Genomic DNA, 24,100 nt, shown 5'->3' on the forward strand with positions numbered 1-24,100 from the left:
AAGAGTGACTGCTCATGCCCATTTCATTTCCTCAGAAAAAGTTTGGGAGAACTTTAGACTATAATAAATAGCTGAAAGTCCCACAGCTTCCAAAGACTGAGAAAAATGTCATCACCACAGGGTATCTATAAGAGATGCGAGGAACCCGAGGAACAGGGGAAGAACCCAAGGAAGATATTTGAAACAGCAGGTAATTGCCAGCTCTAGCTGGATTCAGAAATTTTGACCTATGCCTCGGGGTGTGTGTGTGTGTGTGTCTGTTGAGTTTCCAGACATTCAGAGCCAAATGGAGAGAAGCTTAGAATGGCAGCACAAACTCCCTCCAGCTATTTAAGAACTTATTCATGAAAATGATTGCCAATTTGGTATAGAACAGCACAACTTCTTCTATAATATGAATTCTTATACTTATGGTGCCTGACAATAAGCCTCGCTCACCATGATGAGACTTACTAATGATTGGATTTGTGCAAAATTGGACTATAAAGAGGGCAAAAATTGCAAAGGTGCATTCTATGGGAAATGAACAGGTATCTGAGAAGAACGAGAATACTCTTTCCATTTTCACTTATTTCCAAACATTTAAACATCCCGTCCACCTAGCAATTTAAAGGAATGAGGGAAGAATTCTAGCTGTTTGAGGTACATGCTTATTGAGAGTAACGGTTCTTTGCTGATATGGAGAGATATGAGCTGCTGTAATTCTGTTTCTCGTGGCTTTGCATATGAGGAAACTCTGATTTAATGGTCTTCTAAGGCAGTGGCCACCAATCTTTTGGGGCACCAGGGACCAGTTCCATGGAGAGAGGGTTTCCCACCGACCAGAAGGGGCGTGGTTTTGCATGCTACCTGCATCCCACGGATGGGACTTTTCTTGTTTGTGCGGCTCGGTTTCTGGCATGGTGTGGCCCAGTGCCGGTCCACGGACTGGGGATTGGGGACCCCTATTCTAAGGTATGCGGGGAGGATCCTCTGTCTTGAGCTGTGAGAAAATCAACAGTCAACTCTAGCTAACACTGAGGTTGATGGATCAATGATCTAACATGATGAAAGGCCTATAGTCCTAACCTGAACCTGAAGACAAAACTTAATCTCTTTACATTTATGTTCCAATGTTTGATCTGCATTTCTGTCAGCAAGGAGATAGCAACCAAATTTTCTTAAACATTGCCTTTCATTAAATGTTGCCAGGCATAAATTAGGCAACCATCTCTCTGGGATGGTTTAATTTGTATTCTTGTACTGGGAAGAGGGATGGAGTTGATGTCCTCAATTGACTTTTCTAGTTCAATAATTCTATGAAATAAGGCTTCTAAGCTTATCCTTATAAAGTAGGCACAAATAATGTGAACCTCATCACATGCAAACCCACATGTTTGCAGTTCCTTCAATTAACCATGGTTAAACAACCATAGTTTGTTTACTAACTAGGTCAGTATTCTGTAAGAAACATATACCCGAGTTTCCCTCAGAGAATATCAACTATCACACCCACAGAAGTTAACTGTTCAAAGAACAAGCCTTTTTCCTTTTTAATGTGCTGCTTCTGAACTCTGTGTTGGTAAGGTGGATCATAGTAATCTCAGTTCAGATAGTTGGCCCCACCCTAAAGCAGCTTTCTATGCACTTCTGTTCCACTGTAAAAAGCATCTTGAGCCTGAAGCTGTATGATCTTTGTTGTGTAATATTTGAGAGGACAATCAGTTTGTTCCCTTTCTCTGGGTCATACCAAAGACAGCTGCTTCCTGCTTCCATCAGTCTGTGATCAATTGGTCAAAACCACTTTTGTTGGATCAGCAAGATTCATAATGATTCAGAACATTCTGAAGGCATTCACATGTGTTCTGGAACTGAGACAAGATGACCGAATCTAATTCATGTACTTTAAGACTTCTCGTGAGGTTTAAAACAGTTTAGCCATAATAGGTTTCCAGCAAGGAATTCTAGGAACTGATGAGGTTAAAAATGGCATCCTAGCCACTATCTTACTGCTTTTTTGCTGAGAAACTTTTTCTGTGTAACTCAGCTGAAAGTAGATATCATCATTTCCCTCTAAAGTCACATAGATCAGATGAAGAAAAGAGCCTAATGTGGTACTTGAGAGATCAAAGAATTAATCTTTTCCTTGCCTATTTTACCTCACAGATAAAATGGTTTGGTACATAGACTGATTTTTAAAAAATACTTCAAAAATATAAAAAAATATTTCTAAAAATGTATTCAAAATTTAATATGGGAGGTACATAATACAAATGATGTTGCTTTTAAAAGATTCAAGGGAAAACTAGCACTTTCTTAGTAGACATTAATAACTTTTTAAATCAACACCTTTAAATAATATTGGTGAGAGTATGACAGTTAATGGGAACTGACAGATTATTGCTATAGTATAAACACTCGTAGCCTGCTTGCCCCCAATTTCATTCCTCAGGGTTCTGTGCAGAAAGAGAGACTATGAGCACAAGACAGAAACCATGGCAAAAACTCCTTTGTAGCACAGAAATGATCTCTAAGGTTCAGACAGAGGTTCTAAAGGTGCTTTTTCCAGACAGCAACTGGACTGTCTTTTTTTTTTTCCCCTTTGAAAACATTTTCTTCAGAACATCCAAACGTCTTGGATTAAAAGTGAAATATTTTCAAAGGAAAAAAAAAAGCCAAGAAAGTCCAGTTGCCTTTTGGAAAAAGCACCTTTGGGGCAACCATAATCAGGAGGATGGAGAATCACATTCAGAGGGGCAATTGAATGTACCTGTGGTAAATGACATGAGCTGGAATAGATACAGAATACACAATATACATCAACTCTTGTTCATTGCAAATAAAGATTTTTTTAAAAAAATTATACTGTAGCTGACTTTCCATTCAAGAGAATATTTTGAAATAAAGCAATTTACCATAGCAATTATTGATGGAGTAAATTATTTTTTATTCTGTTTAGAATCTCTTTCTCCTTCTGCACAGAAGCCTGGGAAATGAAATTTGGGGATGAGCAGGCTAGGAATATTTGTATTATTACAATGCCATCACTCCTATCAACAATCATATTCCCATCAATATTATTTACCATAGCAGTGATTGATGAAATAATTATTGTAGTTGAAAAAATGAGCCATGGACTGGAGAGAGAGAGAGGGAGAGAGAGAGAGAAAGAGGGAGAGAGGGAGAGAAAGAGAGAGAGAGAGAGAGAGAGAGAGAGAGAGAATATCAAAAGAACTTGTCTGGGACAGCGGTGGACATTATGGTAGGATCGGTTTCTTATGGATATTATTATATTGACATTCTGCCTTAGAGGAAGTACAGTGTTAGCCATTGGGTCCATTCAAATTGATGTGTTCTGCATTCAGCTTACTGTAGCATTCATCCAAATAGATAAATGCTACAGTAAGCTGTGGAGAAATAGTAATTTTCTTATTTTGCAGTTATTTAAGAACATTTACTCTGATGTATTGTGTTTCATTTCAAAGGCAGTTTTTCCCTGTGCACATTCTCATCTCTGTCATAGTCCATTTCATATATGTCTTGAAAAAAGTGCCTAATGATTATAAAAGTTTATACCATGTAGGAAATCAGCTGTATAAAAGCATGTTTTGTTGCTATAGAGAAAAGCTAATAAAAATATTATTCTAGAATGAATGGGATTTTAGCTAGTGTGTCTGAAACTTTGTAGAGTTTTTCTTCTATAGCAGGGCTGTCAAACGTGTGGCCTGTAGGTCAGATGCATCACACACTGGCCACACCCATGGCCCGTTTAGCGAAGGGGGAAAAGTCACAATATCTCATGAGATGATGCCGTGATGTTTGACATCCCTGTTGTATAGTATTAATATAGAATTCTTATCCTAGTTTTACCACTGTAGGTTTCATAAAACACATGATTTTTGTCCACAGGTAATTTCCTGCCACAAAGCTTCCGAGGTGGTTCAGGAGTATCCCTGCTGATCATTTATCTTGTGACCATTGCGTCATTTTTGCTATGGATCATCATTGTTGCTGTGATGGCATCAAAATGTATGTCTTCTGAGTCAAAAGCTGGATCATCTATCTCCTTTCTAAAATAGCAGATCTTGGATGTGAAGAGAAAGAAAGAGGATAGGGTACAATTTGGTGCCCTACGTACCAGATTAGTATGGAAGATCAACCTCATAGTATACCTTCAGATGTGTTAAGTCTGCATTTTCCACAATTCCCCCCCAGCTTGGGGAATTTTGGGAGATGAGAGACACCTTTACTAAAAAAAATGCTAGTATCCCAGTTATGTTTTCAATTATATGTACATTTGAAAATAATTTATTTTTAGAGAGTCAAATCACTAAACAGCTCTGGTGGCCTAGAGGTGGAGCTCTCGCCTCACAATCAGGAGGCTATGAGTTTGATCCTAGGTAGAGGGTAATATTTGGAATAGACTCTTGCTTGAGCAGGGGCTTGGACTAGATGATCTCCAAATGTGCCTTCCAATTCTGTTACTCTATTCTATGAAATATATTGGCTAAAAACTATTACTCAGTTTTACATAAGATGTAGCTGTTTTGTCACTGAAATATTTGCATAGATATTATCAGTTATTGCTATCATCTCTGGTTATTAGCCATGCTGACTGGAATTGATTGGATGGAGCCCAACAAAATACCTCACTTCTAATCCAATTTAGTTTGTGTTTGATGAAGTTTGGGGAAGGGAGGAAGAATATTTGCTTTTTGTGACTACTGATCTCAATGTCCTGATTGAAAAAAAAATACTATAGGAAATAATGTGGGGGTTTTGCTCAGGTCCCAATACAGCCTCTTGATTATGGACATTCTTTTCCTGTCATGCGATTCCCAAATTGAACACTTCACATGAAAGCCTTTATTTAGAACCTCACATATGGTGGCCGATCACCATCCCTTCTCACATTTTTCTCTATAAATTTTAAAACACTTCACTCCATAAGCTAGCTATTTATTAGAGATACTATTGGCCGCTCTTTTTAATTAGAAATGTTGAATACAATTGTATTAAATGTAAACATTGTCCTTTTCTTAGTGAGCCTTGTGTCTTCTTCCATGGATGCATCTTATTCATTGACACCTCAGATTTTTTTAGCTGTCACTCAGATTCTCTTTGCTTGTCACCCTTTCATCTTTACCAAGTCTTGTTCCTCCTAATTGTAGAAGGAATACTACCTCCATGCTAGCAAAAGACAATCTGAAATATAGACTAGGAAATATTGAACTGGAGAAATTTGGTCAATAATTGTACCTTTTTATTATAACAATCTTTATGTAAGACAGTGGACTGATAATGTGGAGTATAGATTTATCCTTTAAGAAGACAACAATTTGAAAAACATCAGAAATGTATATTATTTTCTGTTATAGAGTTGAGATCATTCCCCTTTAACTTTCATAGGAAACCACAATCTATTGCTTATAATTAATTGATCGCAGGCAGTTACAGATTTCTTTGTTCTTTCTCCACTCCCACTGCTTCATTTGACTAGTCTAGGCTGGTCCGATTGCAGTGGTGCTTATAATTAATTGATCACAAGCAGTCCATGCTAATGAGGCTGTTTATCTCTCAAAGTGAAAATCAAACTAATTCATTTCAAGTTGACTAGTCTTGGCCAGGTTAAATATTTCACATAGATTGAAGTGTAATTGGTTTGTCTCCCTGAGTAGTGCATACCCAGCTACTGTAAATTATAATAGATGATTTGTGGCTTAGCGTATAATTCTTCTGCTAACCTGGACAGTTATGGTTCATCCAGGTAACCATGGTTTGATGAAATGTCTGAATTCAGTCATCCTATTCCTTCAGATTCTAAGATTTCCAAGGAACTAGAAGAGCTGCGTTTGAATCAAACTTTGCTGACTAAAAATGGTAATAATTCCATGTGTGTGTGTTTGTGTGTGTGTGTGTGTGTATATTACAAAGATCACATTTTAAAAGAATAATAATTGAAACAGCTAACCACTCATATTCATGTGTGCAGAAATATTTTGTAAGTAACTGCAAAAGTAGACTTACATGAAAGGGGAAAGATGCAAATAAACAGTCTTTTGGGAAAACATATTTCCTATATTTCACCACTGAGTTCCAGAAAAACAATGAAAAAACATAATACAACCTGTTTTGCTGTAAGCAGTGTAGTCTTGCACAGCCAGAGGGCCTTCAAGATATATGGATTTCAACGATCAGAATTCCCTAGCCCGTATTCTAGAAATTGTTTCTACAGATCTGGATGGTATTCACTTTAGCAAAGGCTATCTTATGATAGCCAATGAAGTTTCATAGTGATAATAGTAACTACAATACAACTAAAATGCAGCATTTCACAAAGCATTCATATATTTTCCTATTTCTTGGCAAGATATATTGATCAGAAATTAATGATTGTCCTTTTAATGGGTCTGGACAGTGGACATTTCCAATTCTGAATTCATTAAGATGTGTACACATAGTATTTATACAAGCTAACAGTACATTTATGTTGAGATTTCTAGAATAGGCTAGCTTTTCTGTGTATCCATTCTATTTTACTATCATAAGTTTGTTAGGCCTGAACCAGGATCTCCCCAGATATTATTGCTTTTATTGAGAAAAAAAAACCTCCCATAAGCATTCAATTTCTTGTTTTGATAGCAATAGCAATAACACTTAGAATTACATACCACTTTACAGTGCTATACAGCCCTCTCTAAGCGGTTTACAGAGTCAGCATATTGCCCCCAACAATCTGGGTCCTCATTTTACTGACCTCAGAAGAATGGAAGCCTGGGGGGAGTTGAACTGGCAAAATGCAGGCAGCCGGCAGGCAGCAGAAGTACCCTGCAGTACTGCACTCTAACCATTGCGCCACTGAGGCTCATTACAAAGAACTTAATATCTTTAGAGAAAAAGCTCTGGGTCTTTTGGGAAAATTTTCCAGTGGGGTTGGGTCTATACATTTCTGCTGAAGCTAATCCTGACCACGTAGGGGTTTAAAGTGATAGAGCTGCCTTATAATTTCCAGTAAATCCATATATTGTACATTATCTGCCTGGCAAAACATTAAACTTTGAACTACTGTTAAGTCCCTCAGGCTAATATTCTGTCTTTTTAGGTCTCAATTCAAAGGAGCAGTTGCAGCAGCTCCACTCCCAACATAATTCTTACGGTATGCATTAGCTTCATCTTATGTCTGATATTTCAACTGAAGTTTCTCATCGCTTCTTTCCTTCCTTGTGCCAAGCTCCATGAGTTATTTATTTTTGTTCTCCCAACTATCACAACATATTGTTTTGGCTGCTGTGGGAAACCATATTTTGTTCAATGTCTGGGGGAGGGGGTGAAAAATTCGAGATGATGCTGTGACCATACAATCAAAGGCATGTAACCACTACTTTAACCTTTTCTTTTTTTGGTCTCTTTTATCCTATTGGATGCCTTGGCTGATAAGGAGAAAATGATTAATGGTCCAATTGAACGAATTAAGCAATTTGTCAATGGGAGTTCCTGCCTACTTAGGATGGGGGTGGGGGTGTTTCTTTTCTGTGAGAGGAGGAAATTGGCTTATTGGATAAGGTCTGAGACTAGTGTACTTCAAGGATTGCTGGAGGGAGAAGAAAAAGCAATTCATATTTTTAAACTTGGGACATAGAGAAACATCTGCACTGTTGCTCTGAGAAATTTTAAGCAGAACTTACAATTCTGTTGCTTATTACAGAAGTGGGCTTCCATTGTGGTCTCGACATTTAATTTTAAATCAAACCATTATCCCATAGCACCTCTTATTTCTTCCTGCATAGTGAAATTTGGAGGTCTTAAAAATGCCTTTTCTTCCAAAGTAGTAATTACAGTTTACTGTGTCTTTTTCTTCTTCTTCAGAGTCATCAGTAAATAACACCCTAAAAAAGCTGGACGAAGAACACAATGGCCTGAAAAAGTTTGGTAAGTGGTCTTTATAGGAAGATATGGGCTTGCTTCTGGTGAGAAAGGAAAATAAGGTGGATACATGAGCTTGCTAATAGGGAATTTTATGAATAAAATTTACTTTGGATTGTTCCAAATTGAAAACTGTGAGTCATTCCTGGCAACATCAGTCTAAGTTCCTAGATCCTGTTCATTGTATCTCTATTGTTTTTTCTTTCTTTCTGAAGGACTCTTCTGACAACTTTCCCTATCAAGGATGGTCCTACATTAAAGTGAAGGATCTGCCTTGGGTGATTGATCAATGGGAGGGGCGAATGGGACACATCAGTATCAACAGTCCACCAATTCCTCTCCTGTCCTCTTGTGTTAGAAACCAGTTGTGTGAATCTTTCATATAAACAGACATGTTTTCCAGGAACGCTTTTCAAAAAAGCATTTTGGCCAAACATAAGTACTCATATTCTGATCATCAATAAGGAAATTAATGGCATCTTCAGCAAAGTAGGATCCCCTCCCCCGGCAATTCATAAGTTTTCCAGGCCAATAAGAAAGTAAATATAAAAAATAAAATAAAATAAAATAAATGTGGAAAACATTCATGAAAGATGGAATAAATTGGTCAAAGGATATTAATTTTTCTGGGTTTCTTAAATAAATATGTGTTTTTATTTAAAATGGCCACAGATTATCAATATATTAATGCTGTTTAACATGCGAAGGAAGCATAAATGAGATAGCAACCGAATAAACAAGAAACTGTTCAGTGTTAAATGTCTTCTAAATATATTGAAATTAGAGTATTGAAAGTATTGTACCGGTTGAAAGTCCAACAACTTTGGTTTTAGCACAACTGCAAAAGTCCCAATTGACGAATTACTGCCACAAGCATATACTGCAGAGGTGAATTTAAGGGATAGAATAATGATATTTTCCTCTTTTCCATGCCTACATATAAACATCTGTACATGTAGAAAATGGCATGAGAAAGAAAATATAAAACAAAAACCATTTTTCATGCCTTCCCAGTGTTGATGAGAGGAAATATATGGAAAGCAATAAGATTATTCAATATCTAAACCAGGAGTTCTCAGACTTTGTGGTAATATAATCTCTGAAAATAAACAAAGGAACCTCTGTGACTCCCACTTAAATAAAACTAACAAATTCATGGACATTATTTGGGCAAAAATATTTTAAAAATTATTTTTAATCTATATATCAAATAAAACAATGATACAATCTTATAAATTTATAATTTTTTTACTAAAAATAAATAAACCAAAACCTTATGTTTAACAGGAATTATAAACTTACTTAATTTTGCATAATTGCTAAAATTTATGGAGTGGGAGTTTAGACAGTCACACTAATTTTTCATTACATGTTCATTTTGAATTCATATTGTGTGATTTCAATCATGACAGTGATTCAATTTTGAATGTGTGTGCTATTGGATTTCTGGCCCCAAACATGGTGCTGGGTCAGAAGCTACTCTGGACTTTTTTTTGACAAGATTGGTTTCGGCAAGATGATTTTCCAGCCATAGTAAAAGCAAGTTCTGCCAGATATCCATCTTTGCATTAATGGAAAGATGGAAGATGATATTGCTTGTCATCAAAATCTCAGTGACAGGAAGAATGGCTTTAGACTTATCTTCTCTTGAGCTTGCTATCTGACCTTTATATATATGTGTGTGTGAATATAAGGAAAATATTATTTCTTTCTTTGAATTCTCCTCTGCATCAATATATCAATGACTAATCTTCAATCTGGTGCCCATCAGATGTCCTGGGACTGAAATTCTTCAACGACCCTGTCAATAGAACATGATAGGTTTCAACATATCTGAAAGATACAGATTGGGAAAAGTTTTGTTATATCTAGTTTTATTTACATTTAATTGTTTTCCTGTAAATTTGTACTTTTAGTGGATGAAAAAATACAACAGACAAACACTCAAAATGAAGGAAATGGGAAGGCAGTCATTGAATTAATCAATGCAGTTTATCGGATTAACGGTAAGATACAATTCCTCTGTCAATTCATAAGATGTTACTCCTTCAGAGTTAAGCACTCAATCTTGTAATTGAGGCTGTGTTGAAGAAAGCTTGTGTTTGATACTAGGCAGTTGATGTTTGAATTAAACAATACATGTACAAATGAAAGTTCTCCTACAAGTTTTGAACTGTAGCCCAATTTTACCACATGCCTCAAAGCATTGGTTACAGCACTATATATGGTATTATTATGCATCTTCTCTGGCGATTTAAAGGGGATAGATACAAACTAATATATTTGGATCCAAATTCTAATCAGGGCCTCAGTCAAACCACCTATAGAACCTAAGGAAAAAAATAATAATAATCCACCCTGGAATCCCCAAGTCAACTATGGGGGACCAACTGTAGTTTCTCCCTGACCACATAATGGTAGCAGCATTGGCAAGCTGAAAAGAGAATTATCTAATTATGCAAAAAACAGATGGTGATATCCTCCATTCCCAGATTGCGACTGCTTTGAGATACAAACCAGGTCTAATGCATAATCTCGAGTGTGTGCGTTAGGCTCTTGGTGACTTAGGTTAGGCCCGTGATTGTCCTGGTGGTGAGGAACTCCTGGACCGACTCACACTTCTTGCCATCTGTGGGCAGATCAAAGTCCCAAGAACTATAAGCCATCTGGCAAACAAATCTAACACTTTGGGTAGGGATACTGTTGAGCAACAGGGAGGCCAATATAGCAGCTAAAACCTTAGAGGCCATGTTTAACCAAGAGGTCTCATATTTGATTATCTGCAGCACAGAATATCTGAAAGCCATTAAGGTGTTTTTTTTTAAAGCTGCAAATACAGTATTGCAGTTTTTGCCAATCAGGACCTGGGCCTAGTCTTTATTTTCAACACTGTATAGACCAGGAGCGTCAAACACAAGGCCTGCAGGCTGAATCCCGTCCACGGGGTGCTTAGATCTGCCCCGTGGGCCCACCCTGGAAACAGTGAAGGACCAGCCTGTGGTGCCTCTGCTAGTGAAAATGGAGCTCAGGAGGGTTGTGCGCAACCCACCTGGGCTCCATTTTTAGCCATGACGGCCTCCTGCAGCCCTCTGCCAGTGAAAACGGAGCTCTGGAGGACCGCATGCAGCCCTCCAAAGCTTCATTTTTGCTGGCAGAGGGCTGCAGGAGGATCTCCTCCAGCCACACCCGGGCCACCACAAGTGCCCCCAACACGAGTGATGTTGAGCTGGCCACTGTTTAGATTTACAGACAGGACCAAACTATCACAAGCATTGGTAATATTGGTTTAATTACTAAAAGCAACTAGAATATGTGATTATCTGTCTTTAAATATCTACAACTGTTTTATAGCTTCAGGCTGCCAGGTATGTCCAAAAGGTTGGCTGCTGAACAAAGAAAAATGCTACTATTTCCAGATGGGGAGTGAAGCCTGGTCTCAGGCGCAGAGGAGATGTGAGGCTTATGGAAGCCAACTGGTTGTCATTGATGATTGGAGTATGCAGGTAATAAACTGCTCCAGTTTAATAATCAAACATTTTCAATTTCTCAAACTTAAACCACGCACATTGTCTCAAGGAGCACATTTGTGGGAAGGAAACCTCAGCTGTTGAGAATCGAACAGTGGTGCCATGTTGGCTCTCATTTTGAAGCTATTAGAGGTAAGGAGGAAGGAGAAGGGCAAAACTTGCACAAACCTCCTGCTTCAGTAGGGAACAAGGGTCAGAAATCTCCTTCACATCTGAAAAGATGGTGGAAAGGGATGTGCACTCCAGGAACAGGACTCCATATCCATACACTGCATTTGTCTTCTTGTTCCTCTGGGAGGAAGCTAATCTGAGTGTCTCATGAGAGAGGCTGTTGGGTGGAGGGCTACTGGTCCTTTGCTTGGCTGCTGATAGTCAATACTAATATGCTGGTGATGAAGATAAATGATATGCAGGTCCCCTTTACAGGATACATTTTTACAGTTTCAAGGAAAGGTGGTGACCCCATTCACAAATTCTTCTGCATTTCCTGTGTCAGATGAGCGAGCACATAGAATAGAATGGAATGGAATGGGAATAGCAATGGCAATAGCAATAGCAATAGCAATGGCAATAGCAATAGCAATAGCAATGGCAATAGCAATAGCAATAGCAATAGCATTCTTTATTGGCCAAGCCACAAGCCAGCCTCCTGAGTTTGATAAACACAGTTATGATATGATTTTGTCTGAGTTCGACACTTTGCTAAATAAAACTCAACAAATGGGGGGAAAAGAATAAATAGAATAGAATAGAACAGAATAGAATAGAATAGAATAGAATAGAATAGAATAGAATAGAATAGAATAGAATTCTTTATTGGCCAAGTGTGATTGGACACACACTAAATAAATAATTATATTATAATTATGAAGTCCCAAATCCTGCAGAGGCAAATAAAGTATACGGTGTACATTTATTTTATTACATACATGATAATAGAAAGCAGAAGGAAGAACTAGCAAATAAATTAGGTATGCAGGTGGTAGATAAAGTAAAATACCTAGGGATCTGGTTGACTGCTAGATGTTCGTCGATTAAAAAAGATAACTATGACAAGTTAATAACACAAATAGTTAAAGATTTAGATAATTGGGTCAAATTGCAGTTATCGCTATTGGGATGTATTTCGATAGTAAAAATGAATATTTTGCCAAAATTGTTGTTCTTGTTTCAAACAGTGCCAGTCAAGTTGGAAAAGTTTTTTTTTGTAGAATTAAACAAATGTATATCTAAATTTATAGGGCAGAGGGAAAAAACCCAGAGTGAAATATAAATTATTACAGGATGCCAAGAAAAAAGGAGGATTTGGCCTTCCAGATTTTGAATTATATTATGATGCTGCTATAGTAAACTGGCTTAAGGATTGGGTTAAATTAGAAAATAGAAGGTTATTAGTATTAGAGGTTTTGATCTCCAACTTGGCTGGCATGCCTTCATGTGGGATGAAAAATCTAAACAACTTTCCTTTCCAAAGGCACCATGTAAGAAATGTGTTGTTTAATATCTGGGGCAAGATTGAAAAAAACCACTACTACCCAAAGGTTCCATTGTGGCTATTGTTAAGTTCGGGTAATGAGAGGCTGAACCAGGGCATGGGTGCAACAAATACTTTATTAGAATAATAAAGGACTGAACGTGCTTGCCAAGCCTGGAACTGGCTCGCAGCGATCAGCAACTGGTTGGACCCCGCAGCCTGCTTTTATAGCTGGCTGCTGGGGAGAACCAACCAATGAGAGAGAGGGCAACCGCCCGCAGCGCGAACGGACCTGGGTGGGAACTTCTTTAAGTTCCAGGGACATAACACCCCTTCCCCCAGATGCGAACACGCATAGTCTTTAAGGTACGCGGGAGGCTTGTGCTGGCGCCCAGAACGGCGCAACTCTGGGGAGTTGTCTGGTAGATCAGAGTCTGCAAGGGAAGGTTGGACCGGTGGGGTGTCACGAACGCATTCCTCGGTCAGTGCCGGTTCGGGACTCGTAGGGCTGGTCACTGGGGATGTGCTTCCGTTGACTGGTTCGGACTGGTCAGTCATCTGGTGGTCACGGGTCGTGTTCGGGGTCCCCGACTCGGCTGCAGGCGTGAACTGGTCCCTGGAATTGGTGCTGATGTGGGGTTGATGCTGCAGCCCTGTACCGGTCTGCAACCACGAGTCACTGCTAACGTGAGTGCCTTGGCGCTTCCGCAGCTGATCCAGGTGCCTTCTCCAGATTCGGCCATCCTCCAGTCTGACTCGATACGACCTGGGTCCGGTGATGGCCACGATCTCGCCCGGGATCCACAGTGGGTCTCCAGCGAAGTTCCTCGCGAACACGGGTTCCTGTAAGACAAAATGCCTAACCCTAGATGTGGAAGCGAGGGGAGAGTCAGGGCAGTAATGAGGGTGAAGCCTGTCCAATACAGTCCGCAGGCGTCTACCCATCAGGAGTTCAGCCGGGACTTATTGGTGACTGTGCACGGGTTGAGTGCTGGCTCAGCAAGAAACGGGAGAGTCTGTGGTGCCAGTCTTCCTTGCTGAACCTAGCTAGAGCTTCTTTAGTGGTCCTAACGGCTCTTTCTGCCAACCCGCTACTGGCAGGATGAAAGGGGGCCGTGAAGATGTGGCGGATGCCCAGATTGGCAGTGGCGACTGAACTCGGCCGATGCGAACTGGGGGCCATTGTCGGAAACAATTGAGTCTGGTAGCCCGTGCTACGAATAGGCGAGTTAATACCTTGGTGACCGCTTGCGTGGTGGTTGTGGACAGTTGTGCCACGTCAATCCATTTAGAGTAAGAGTCCACGACCACCAGGAACATTTTGCCGTGCATCGGGCCCGCTAGGTCGATGTGAATCCTGGACCAGGGTGCGCTGGCGCTTTCCCACTTGGTGGGGGTGGCAATTGAGAGGATGGACGGGATTCCTGGCAGGGATGGCAGGAGCTTACCCATCTGATGATGTCATCGTCGAGGCCGGGCCACCATACGTAGCTGCATGCTAATGCCTTCATCCTGACGATGCCAGGGTGGCCTCATGCAACGCCTCCAAAACTCGGCACGCAGTGAGGTCGGGATGACCACTCATGTGCCCCACAGCAAACAGCCCTGCAAACTGGATAACTCCTGTAGGCGGGTCTTAAAAGGCGTGAATTTGGTTTCAACATCACTGCCCGGCCACCCCCTCCTCACCCAGTCCAGTACCTGGGCGATCGCTTTGTCTGCCTTGGATTTGGCGGCAATGTCAAGGGCAGTGATGGGGAGGTCCAGTTGGGTGACCTCAAAGATAGCATGGACCGGGCAGGATCCTCAGCTGGAGCAGGTAGGGGCAGCGGCTGAGGGCGTCTGCGTGAGACAATGTTTTACCTGGACGGTGTATGAGTCTATACGAGTATGCCGCGAGGAAAAGAGTCCACCTCATCATTCTAGGCGACAGGACTTGAGGGGTCTGTTTGTCACCTGCTAGTAGACCCAGGAGAGGCTTATGATCCGTGACCAGCTCGAAAAAGTGGCCAAAAAGAAATTCATGGAATTTCTTCACAGCTGCGACAGCTGCTAAAGCTTCCTTATCGATTTGGCTATAATTGCGCTCTGTTGCAGAGAGCGTCCTGGAAAAAAAAGCGATGGGGGCCTCGGAGCCATTGGGGAGTCTGTGGCTTAACACTGCCCCAATTCCAAAAGGGGATGCGTCCGCTGCTAGCACTAATGGAAGGTTGGGGTCAAACTGAATGAGGACCGCCTCCGGACGTGAGTAGTGATTTGACTGCGCGAAAGGCGGAGTCTTCCTTGTGTCCCCAATGCCAAGCCGATTTTTTATCCAAAAGTCTGTGCAGGGGTTCCGCCACAGATGCTTTATGGGGCAGGAACGACGCATAAAAATTCAATAGCCCCAAGAAGGCCTGCAGTTCCGCTTTGGAGGTTGGAGTGGGTGCCTCGTGAATTGCCTTAACCTTGGACTCCAGGGGGTGAATGCCTGAGGTGTCAATTTTATAACCCAGAAAGTCCACCTGTCTAGTGGCAATGGCACATTTTTCTTTTTTTAATTTGAGGCCATGCTGTCTGAACCTCTCTAACACTGCTCGAACTCTCTGGAAGAGTTGGGGTCTGTCCCTGGCCGAGACTAAGATGTCGTCGAAGTAGGGTACTACACCAGGGAGGCCCTGTAAAATCCTCTCCATGAGAGATTGAAAAATGCCTGGGGCAACACTTACGCCAAATTGGAGACGCTTGCACCGAAAGCACCCCTGTGGGTGACAATGGTCTGGAGTTCCGCTGTTTGGTTGTCAACAGGGAACTGTTGATACGCTTGAGACATGTCCAATTTGGCAAAAATGCTGCCAGGTTCAAAAGTGTGTAATAAATGCTGAATGACGGGCACTGGGTAAGCGCTAACTTGTAAAAACTTATTAATTGTGGTTTTGTAGTCCGAGCAAATTCTCAGGCTACCGTCTTTTTGAGGGTGTGACAATGGGCGTCTCCCATTTGGTGAAATCTGTTGGCTCAATGACCCCTTGTTTTAATAATTTATCCAGTTCCGCATCTAATTTAGGCTGAATAGCGAATGGGACTCTCTACGAGGTTTTAGTCTGATTGGGACTGCTTGGGGGTCAACTGAGAATGAGATAGGGGTACCGTTATAACACCCAGTTCATTGCTGAATACGTCTGAGTAATCAGCGAATAAGGAGTCAGTGTCAGAGGTTGAGACAGCATGGACTCCTGTTAACCCTAGGCTGAGATGGGGAAACCAATCAAGCCCCAAGAGTGTGGGGAGATTTCCGTTAACTACCACTAGAGGTAGGTGGCCTTTGAAAGTTTTAAAATTAACAAGAAACTTGCCTCTGCCGATTACAGGAATGTCCTTCCCCTGGTAGTCCTTCAGGTTAAACTGGCACTTCTGGAGCCGGTTTCTGGATAGACTGGGCTGTAGTCTCTTGAGGGTGCTCCAAGAGATAATTGAGAGCGCTGACCCGTGTCAACCTCCATGCGACAAGGTTTACCTTCTAACAAAACGGAGAGAGAGATTTTACTAATGGCATGGCAAGCGTGCTTAGCATGGTGGTGAGTGCGACAGTTCAATACTTGCCTTTGGGGTCCAGAATGTGAAAAGGAAGGGTGCCTTTGTGCCGAGTTGTGAGCGGCTTGACAGACTCTAGAGATGTGCCCCTTTTGTGGCAAATGTTGCAGGTGGCTCCCTTGAATTTGCAGGTGGTCCTCAGGTGAGATCCACCACAGGATAGGCACAGGGTGATGTGCTTGGGTGGACTGACGCTTTCTTGCTTGGCTCCTACCTGCGGGTTTCTGGCGTGGGCGAGGCGGTGGATGTCGGCCGCATCGCTGGGGTCCTCTTCGATGACCACCTCTTCAGAGTGGACTGAAACTGCACTTTGCTTGGAAGCAGGACCTTGGATTTGGGTGGTTGAGTGTGCTGCCAGCTCTGCTGCCAGGGCTTCCTCGACGGCTTGCGCGAGGTTGAGGTCCTTCCTAGCGAGTGGGCGCCTTTGGAGGTGAAGATCCTTGACTCCGCAGACTAGCTGATCGAGGAGCATGTCCTCCAGGTAGGTCCCAAACCCACAATGGAGAGCTGCAGTCCTGAGGGCAGCCATGTACTGGTTGATGGTCTCTTTGTCTGATTGCTTCCTCATTCGGAAGGTGAACCACCACAGCGATCTGTGAGGGTCTAGGAGAATAGTGGTTAGTAAGGATTTCTAACAGTTCTGTCCAGGGACATTTTTAACTCACGTGGAGCCACGAGTGCTGTGGCAGTATCAAAGCGATGGCTCCACAGTAGATCAGGAAATATGATTTTTTCCGGTGCTCCCCTGCATCAGCCAGCCCAATTGCGTCGATGTAATGGTTAAAGCGATTCTTGTATGACTCCCACTTCTCCTCATCCGGCTTGAACGCTGGGAAAACTGGGTTGGAGTTCATGATGACAAAAAATCAGGTTGGATAATCTGTTGAGAAAATCTCTGAGGCAGCAGCAGGAAGGTTTTTGTGCCTGTGGCAGGCAAGTGACTTCAGCTCTGGAGAGGCTTTTCACAACTCTCTCTCTCTCTGGGTTAACATGAGGTTAGGCTGCAACGGTCGTTGGCAGCGTTTTGAAATTCGCGCCTGCGTGGGCGTCAGTGACTTTGTAATACAGCACCGCTGTCACTTCTTGGGCGGAAATTCAAATGACAGCCGTTTGAATTTCGCTACTAAAGAAACGAGCGGCTGCGGCTGCAGCGCTTCACTTTCCCTGTAGCTTGGCTAACTAGCGGCTACAGACGCTTCTCACTCTCGCTGTTTGCTGACCGCTCTCTCTGGCTGCGGATCAGCGTTCGCTCTCGTTGCCTGCTGATCGTTCTCTCTAGCTGCGGATCAGCGTTTGCTCTTATTGCCTGCTGATCGTTCTCTCTGGCTGCGGATCAGCGGCTAGTGATTCAGCGGTTGCATTGTGCCTCTGGTAGCCATCCCATCCTCGTCGCTAGAGTTAAGTTCGGGTAATGAGAGGCTGAACCAGGGCATGGGTGCAACAAATACTTTATTAGAATAATAAAGGACTGAACGTGCTTGCCAAGCCTGGAACTGGCTCGCAGCGATCAGCAACTGGTTGGACCCCGCAGCCTGCTTTTATAGCTGGCTGCTGGGGAGAACCAACCAATGAGAGAGAGGGCAACCGCCCCCGCAGCGCGAACGGACCTGGGTGGGAACTTCTTTAAGTTCCAGGGACATAACAGCTATTTACACTGAGAGCAGTTATACATCCAAATATATTGGATTCTAAAAATATTGTTAGGTATAAAGATTTATTATATGACACTGGAGAGCTTAAAAATAGGAACCAAATACAAATTCAAGGAAAGGAGATAGCATGGTGGCCCTTTGCACAAATACAAACCCATTATAAAAAAGATAGGGAACAATTTGGCTAGAAGAATTAGATAAAATATGGCTAGGAGAGGAAAAGAAAACAATTAGTAAAACATATAAATATCTTTTGGACTACAAATTAAAAGAAGAAACAGTTACAGAATCCATGATAATTTGGGCTAAAAACGTGGGTTATAGTATTGAATTAGATAAGTGGGAACACATTTGGCAAACAAATTACAAATTAACCATGTCAGTCTCGTATAAAGAAAACTTATATAAAATGGTTCATCACTGGCACCTACCTCCTGCGAGACTGGCTACGATGTTCCCCAACCTACCACCCAACTGTTGGAAATGTAACTACGCACAAGGAACATATTTTCACATGTGGTGGACTTGCCCATGTGCTCAGAAATTTTGGAGAAATATTAGAAATTGGATTTTAAATATAACAAAACAAAATTTAAAACTTGAACCCGAAACCTTTCTGCTAAGTATGATAGATTCAAACATGGAGAAAAAATATCAATATCTAATTTTGCACATCATAACTGAAGCCAGAATAACCTATGCACAAAACTGGAAACTGTCTTCCATTTCTTCAGAGGATATGGTAATTTAAAAAATACATGAATGCATTGAGATGGATAGCCTAACCAAACTGTTAAAAAATAAACAAGATAGTGACGAAATATGGAACATTTGGCATGAGTGGTTAAAGAAAAGGTAATATTTGATATTTGGATAAGTTATGGAAACGACAGAAGACGTGCATTTAATCACAAACTATATAGAGAAATTAAAACATTAAAAGAATGAAGGAGTTATGGTAACAGGGCAGATCATGTCAATGATAAAGATAAAGAAAAAAAAACATTGATCAATATATGCTGTAAAATCTACATACATACATACATACATATATATATACATACATACATACAGTCCGTTTTAAATGTATGTCAAATAAATGTTTTTTCTAGAATAAAATAAAATATTATTAAAAAAAAGAAAATAATGTATCATTGGAAGTATTTCTCCAGTGCCCCAGTTACTTTAGGTGGACTATCCTTTTTATATGCCTACAGATGACTGGAAAGCATTTGGTTGTAAATGATGTAGGACAACAAGTCACAAGTCATTATAAACCTCTGTTAAGGTTCTCAGCTAAGGTAACTAATCATATTTTAGCTATTCCTCACAACCCAGTTAAAGTACTCTCTTTCAGTTCTGAAGTTGACAGAAAACTAGACAAATAATATATTCATTGTTGCCATTATTACTATCTTATTTCTTTATCCTGTATTATGAAATGATAGTACTGGTAATCCTTGACTTACAGTTGGGCCCAAAATTTCTTTTGCTAGGCAAGGCAATGTTAAGTGAGTTTTGCTCCATTTTACAACCTTCCTTGCCACTGTTGTTAAGTGAATCATTCAATTGTTAAGTTAGTAACATGGTTGCTAAATGAATCTGGCTTCCCCATTGACTTTGCTTGTCAGAACATCACAATAGGTGATCACATGATCGCAGACACTGCAACTTTCATAAATATATAAAAGTTGCCAAGTGTCTGAATTGTGGCCATGGGGACTCTGGCACAGTTGTAAGTGTGAAACCTGGCCATACGTTTTTTCAATGCTGTTGTAACTTCAACTGTTTGTGAAACAAATTGTTGTAAGTCAAGGACTGTGTATATCCTGTTTTCAGGTATACATGGCATATTAATCACAACTATTGGTTAACTTCCCAGCTCTGCTCTTCTCATTTCTTGATGTCACCAAATGACAGGAAACACCATTGAGATTGGTACGTGTGTTTTAGAGAACACTAAATCCATTCTTTCAAAACGCACTCCCTTCCTTGATATGTGCCCAAACAATAGGGGTGCACAGTTTTAAATTATTAAATTTATACTCCTAGTTGCATATAAGCGACTACAAACCAGATAATCTGCAGGTTTGCACAAAATTGTTGACCAATTTTGGAAAACGATTGGACAGTTCACAAAAATTGGTCTATTCCATGTGGTATACTATAGCTGAACTGTTTAAACGGCCGTATTCTTTTTCAGATTTTTCTTACTCAACATACAAAAGGCAAGACATTCTGGATTGGTCTAAGTGATATCCACTCTGAAAACAAGTTCGTTTGGGTAGACAAAAGTACTCTATCATTTAAGTAAGTCTCTGCTAAAATTTTTCCTTTTTTTCTCATTTGTTTATAAATACTAGGGAATTTCTATACTAGACTTTCAAACTATGCAATCAGACTGCCTCTGTCAACATACTTTTTAACTGACTGCAGGTAGTCCTCAGCTTACAACCACAATTGAAAAAATATTGTTGTTAAGCGAGAAATTTGTTAAGTGAGTTTTGCCCCATTTTCTTGTCACATTTGTTAAGTGAATCACTGTAATTGTTAAATTCAGGGGTGGAATTCTACCGGTTCGACAGAGTTCTATAGAACCGGCTGTTATGATTCTGTGCAGCTCAGAGAACCAGCAAATCATACCTCTGGCTGGTCCCATCCCTCTCCACCAGCCCCTCCCCTTCCCACCCAGTCATTGCTGACTGTGTTCTTCCCTGCTCAGCCACTCCTTAACATTTTTCATTTTTCTATATTTCCCCTCCCAAGGATCAGCTGTTCTGGATCAGCTGTGCTGGGATCCCTCTCACTGTCTTACTGCTTTGCCCAGGAGGCTTCCCTGAGGCCCAGGAGGCAGAAAGAGGTGTAGAGGGGGCGGTGCAGGGGGGTTTGCTCCATTTTTTGTCTTCCTGGGCCCCAGCAAAGCCTTCTGGGAGCAAAAACACCCCCAAGGAAGCTTCCCCGAGGCTCAGGAAGCCCAAAAATGGGGGGTATGCTGCAGAAGGAGGAGGAGGAGGAGGGGTAGTATCATGTTTCTCAGAAAATAAAGCCAGGCCTTATTTTCTTTTGACCCCCGAAAAAATGGCTAGGCAATCTTTTCAGGGGTGAATTAATTTCTCCCCTCCCCGCGCACCCTCACCTAGAGCACCCTGTGGGCAGCCATGCCTTGCAACCAGCCACTCCTAATGGCCGATCATGGTGGAGTGCGAAGGGCTCCCTAGCCCTCCCAAGTGCCTTTGCTGCAGACCTGGATATGGTGCTGGTTGCAGGCCGGGTCAGCAGGCGGGCGGTGGCAGCATGGATGTCGGCCTCAGCAGGGCACTTTACATTATGAGACCTTCAGCGCCCACCACTGCTGCTTCCTTCAATGCCATTGCTTTCCCTTCTGCCCGTGCTACTGCCACATTTGGAGTGCTGCGCATTCCTCCACCAGCAGCGTTTCAGCTGCTTCTCGGACAGGGGAACCACCTCTGTAGCTTCCACAGTTCCCGCTGGCGGTGGTGCTGTTGTTGGAGATGGCGCTGGCAAGAGAGGCGCCAGTGCTAGCAGGAACCATGGAAGCTACTCCCCTGCCTGAGAATCAGCTGAAACGCTTCCACAGTTCCCGCTGTTGCTGCCCTGGATGTTGGAGATGGCACTGGCGAGAGAGGTGCCAGCACTGGCGGGAACCATGGAAGCTACAGAGGTGGCTACCCGCCCAAGAAGCAGCTGAAACGCTGCCTGTGGAGGAATGCGTAGCACTCCAAACGCGGCAGCAGCACAGGCAGAAGAGAAAGCAACAGCGGCAAGCGCCGAAGGTCTCGCGATGTAAAGTGCCCTGCCGAGGCTGACATCCTCACCACCACTGCCCGCCCGCTGACCCGGCCTGCAACCAGCACCATACCCGGGTCTGCAGCAAAAGCACTTGGCAGGGATAGGGAGCCCTCCCTGCTCCGCCATTATTAGCCATTAGGAGAGGCTGGTGGCGAGGCATGGCTGCCCACGGGGTGCTCCTAACAGCAAGTCCCCCCCCTATTTTTCTTGTTTTAAAATAGGCCTAAATTTGCGGGATGAGGCTTAATTTCATCTTATGCCTAGAAAACATGCTGGGACTTCCTACCGGGGGTGGGGGGGGGGGCTGTAATTGTTGGAGAAACATGGTAGTAGTAGTAGTCATGCCTACATAGCCACAGCTACAGAATCAGTGGTTAAAAAAGTTGAATCCCACCCTGGTTAAATTAGTTAACAGAGTTGTTAAGAGAATCTAGTTTTCCCATTGACTTTGCTTGTCAGAAGGTAACAAAAGGGGATCACATGACTCCGGGACACTGCAACCATCATACATGTGAGTCCGTTAGCAAACACTTGAATGTAAATCATGTAGCCGTGGGGATGCTACCACAGTTGTGTGAAAAACGGTCATAAGTCACTTTTTTCAGTGATGTAACTTTGAACAGCCACTAAATGAATTGGGTGATTGTGCCTTTATGCAACTAGGGCCCTGTTTTGTGCTGGTTTCATTCATTGATAATGTGCTGGTCTCACTCTCTCACACACACACACACACACACACGTGTGTGTGTGTGTGTGTGTATGTGTGTGTGGTCTACTGGGTCATCCACTATCATCAGATGGGCCATTTTCTGGCTCTTTCTTCTGCTGTTTCTATCCTGCTGCAAGTTTATTGGAGACCCGTATCTTACACTGATAGGTAAGAATTGCTGCATAGGCACTCATACAGGAAAAAAAAAATCACTGTTCCGTGTAGAACTGTGCCCGCATGGATATCTTTCCCACTTCTGTGCTTTCCAAAGCATTTTCTTCCCACATATTGCTGCAATAATGGAGAATATAGGTAGCTCAGGTTGACTTATTGGATTCTTCATGCTTGTTCACCAATTTACCGGTGCTCACTAATTAATTTTGCCATTTATATAATCTCTTGAATTTCTAATTGCAGAGCTTGGAATATAGGAGAACCCAACAATAGTGGACATGGGCAAGACTGTGTAGTGATGAATTCTAATGGCCGATGGGAAGATCGTGAATGTGGAAGAAGTGTGGATGGCTGGATTTGTGAAAAGCCCTGGAAGTGCTAATTGTATCCAGTAAGAGGAAGACTCAACATTCAGCATTCGTGACCCATGTGTATTATTTTGAGCTTTCTTATTTTTATTGTCTTTTATTAATTTTCTGTATTTTGCTTTACTGAAGACTATCAATATATGGTACAGCATAACTATTTCGGTAAACAAGTCTTTGAATAAACCGAGAGCTCAGCCTACAACAAGAATGGGCAGGCTTTAGGTGTGCAGGAGCTATTGGGGTTCGTTTTACCAGAACAAGCTGCAAAAATAGGAGTTCAGGACTACAGACAAAGAATTGAGGAACAAGTTGTGCTTCTGAACAGAGAACTAATGGATTGGCTGTCAGCAGCACAGTTGGAGCTTACACACAAATTATTTCACACATTGACGTTCCCCTCTTACAAGCACTGCTGATTTTAGCAACCTCACAGGACAACAATTTTTATTCAATTATCATGAGTCACAAACTTCTACTAATTTGCTAGGTAAATTACTTGGAAATCAGCTAATATGCCCAATTTCTGCTCATCCTGTGTAGAAAACAAAAAATCGAAGTTGTCTAGTTTAGTAAAGTTTAATCTTTGCTAGCCTAGGAAATTTTACTTGATGTAAATATCTAACACCCCCAGTCCCTCCACCTGCAACACCAGAAGCAGTGCCAGCCTTGCCATTTACCTACATGACCCCCCCCAGCCCCCGCCCCAACACCCGTCTCCCCTCTTTTTGTTGGAGTTGATTGAGTTGTGAGTCAAGCTGTATTTGTGAAGCCTCCTTGAGGCACCTCCCCCTTCCTGGTCCCCCCAACACACTCTTGCCTGTCTGCTCCCCAGTGGTCCAGGCAGTTGCTACTCCCCCCCCTTCTGCTCCTGGTGACAAATCTGCAAGACCCCCAAACTTACAGCACAGCCG

The 24,100-nt window shown here is 42.0% G+C and overlaps 1 protein-coding gene across 2 annotated transcripts; it reads left to right on the forward strand.

The window, feature by feature from the left end:
* On the forward strand, positions 1-23,343 carry LOC113433598 (low affinity immunoglobulin epsilon Fc receptor-like). Of its 2 annotated transcripts, XM_026696251.2 has the most exons (9): positions 7-190; positions 3,889-4,008; positions 5,797-5,859; positions 7,082-7,135; positions 7,846-7,908; positions 9,819-9,908; positions 11,254-11,405; positions 20,332-20,438; positions 23,065-23,343. In XM_026696251.2, exons 1-9 carry the CDS (start codon positions 106-108, stop codon positions 23,201-23,203), a joined length of 873 nt encoding a protein of 290 aa, XP_026552036.1. In that variant the 5' UTR covers positions 7-105; the 3' UTR covers positions 23,204-23,343. The 2 variants fall into 2 exon arrangements, with proteins under 2 accessions (XP_087780794.1, XP_026552036.1); XM_087924668.1 differs by lacking the exon at positions 3,889-4,008 and having other exon boundaries at positions 1-190.
* The last annotated feature ends 757 nt before the right edge of the window (positions 23,344-24,100 follow it).

The sequence above is a fragment of the Pseudonaja textilis genome, chromosome 2 (genome assembly GCF_049901715.1).
Source record: "Pseudonaja textilis isolate UNSWEBS1 chromosome 2, rPseTex1.2, whole genome shotgun sequence".
Taxonomy (NCBI): domain Eukaryota; kingdom Metazoa; phylum Chordata; class Lepidosauria; order Squamata; family Elapidae; genus Pseudonaja; species Pseudonaja textilis.

Bases quoted from the DNA above. Each gene is read 5' to 3' on its own strand.
- LOC113433598 (XM_026696251.2), top strand. From the start codon at position 106: ATGTCATCACCACAGGGTATCTATAAGAGATGCGAGGAACCCGAGGAA. The intron at 9,909-11,253 runs GTAAGATACAAT...ACTGTTTTATAG, and splicing joins TGCAGTTTATCGGATTAACG to CTTCAGGCTGCCAGGTATGT. The intron at 11,406-20,331 runs GTAATAAACTGC...ATTCTTTTTCAG, and splicing joins TTGATGATTGGAGTATGCAG to ATTTTTCTTACTCAACATAC.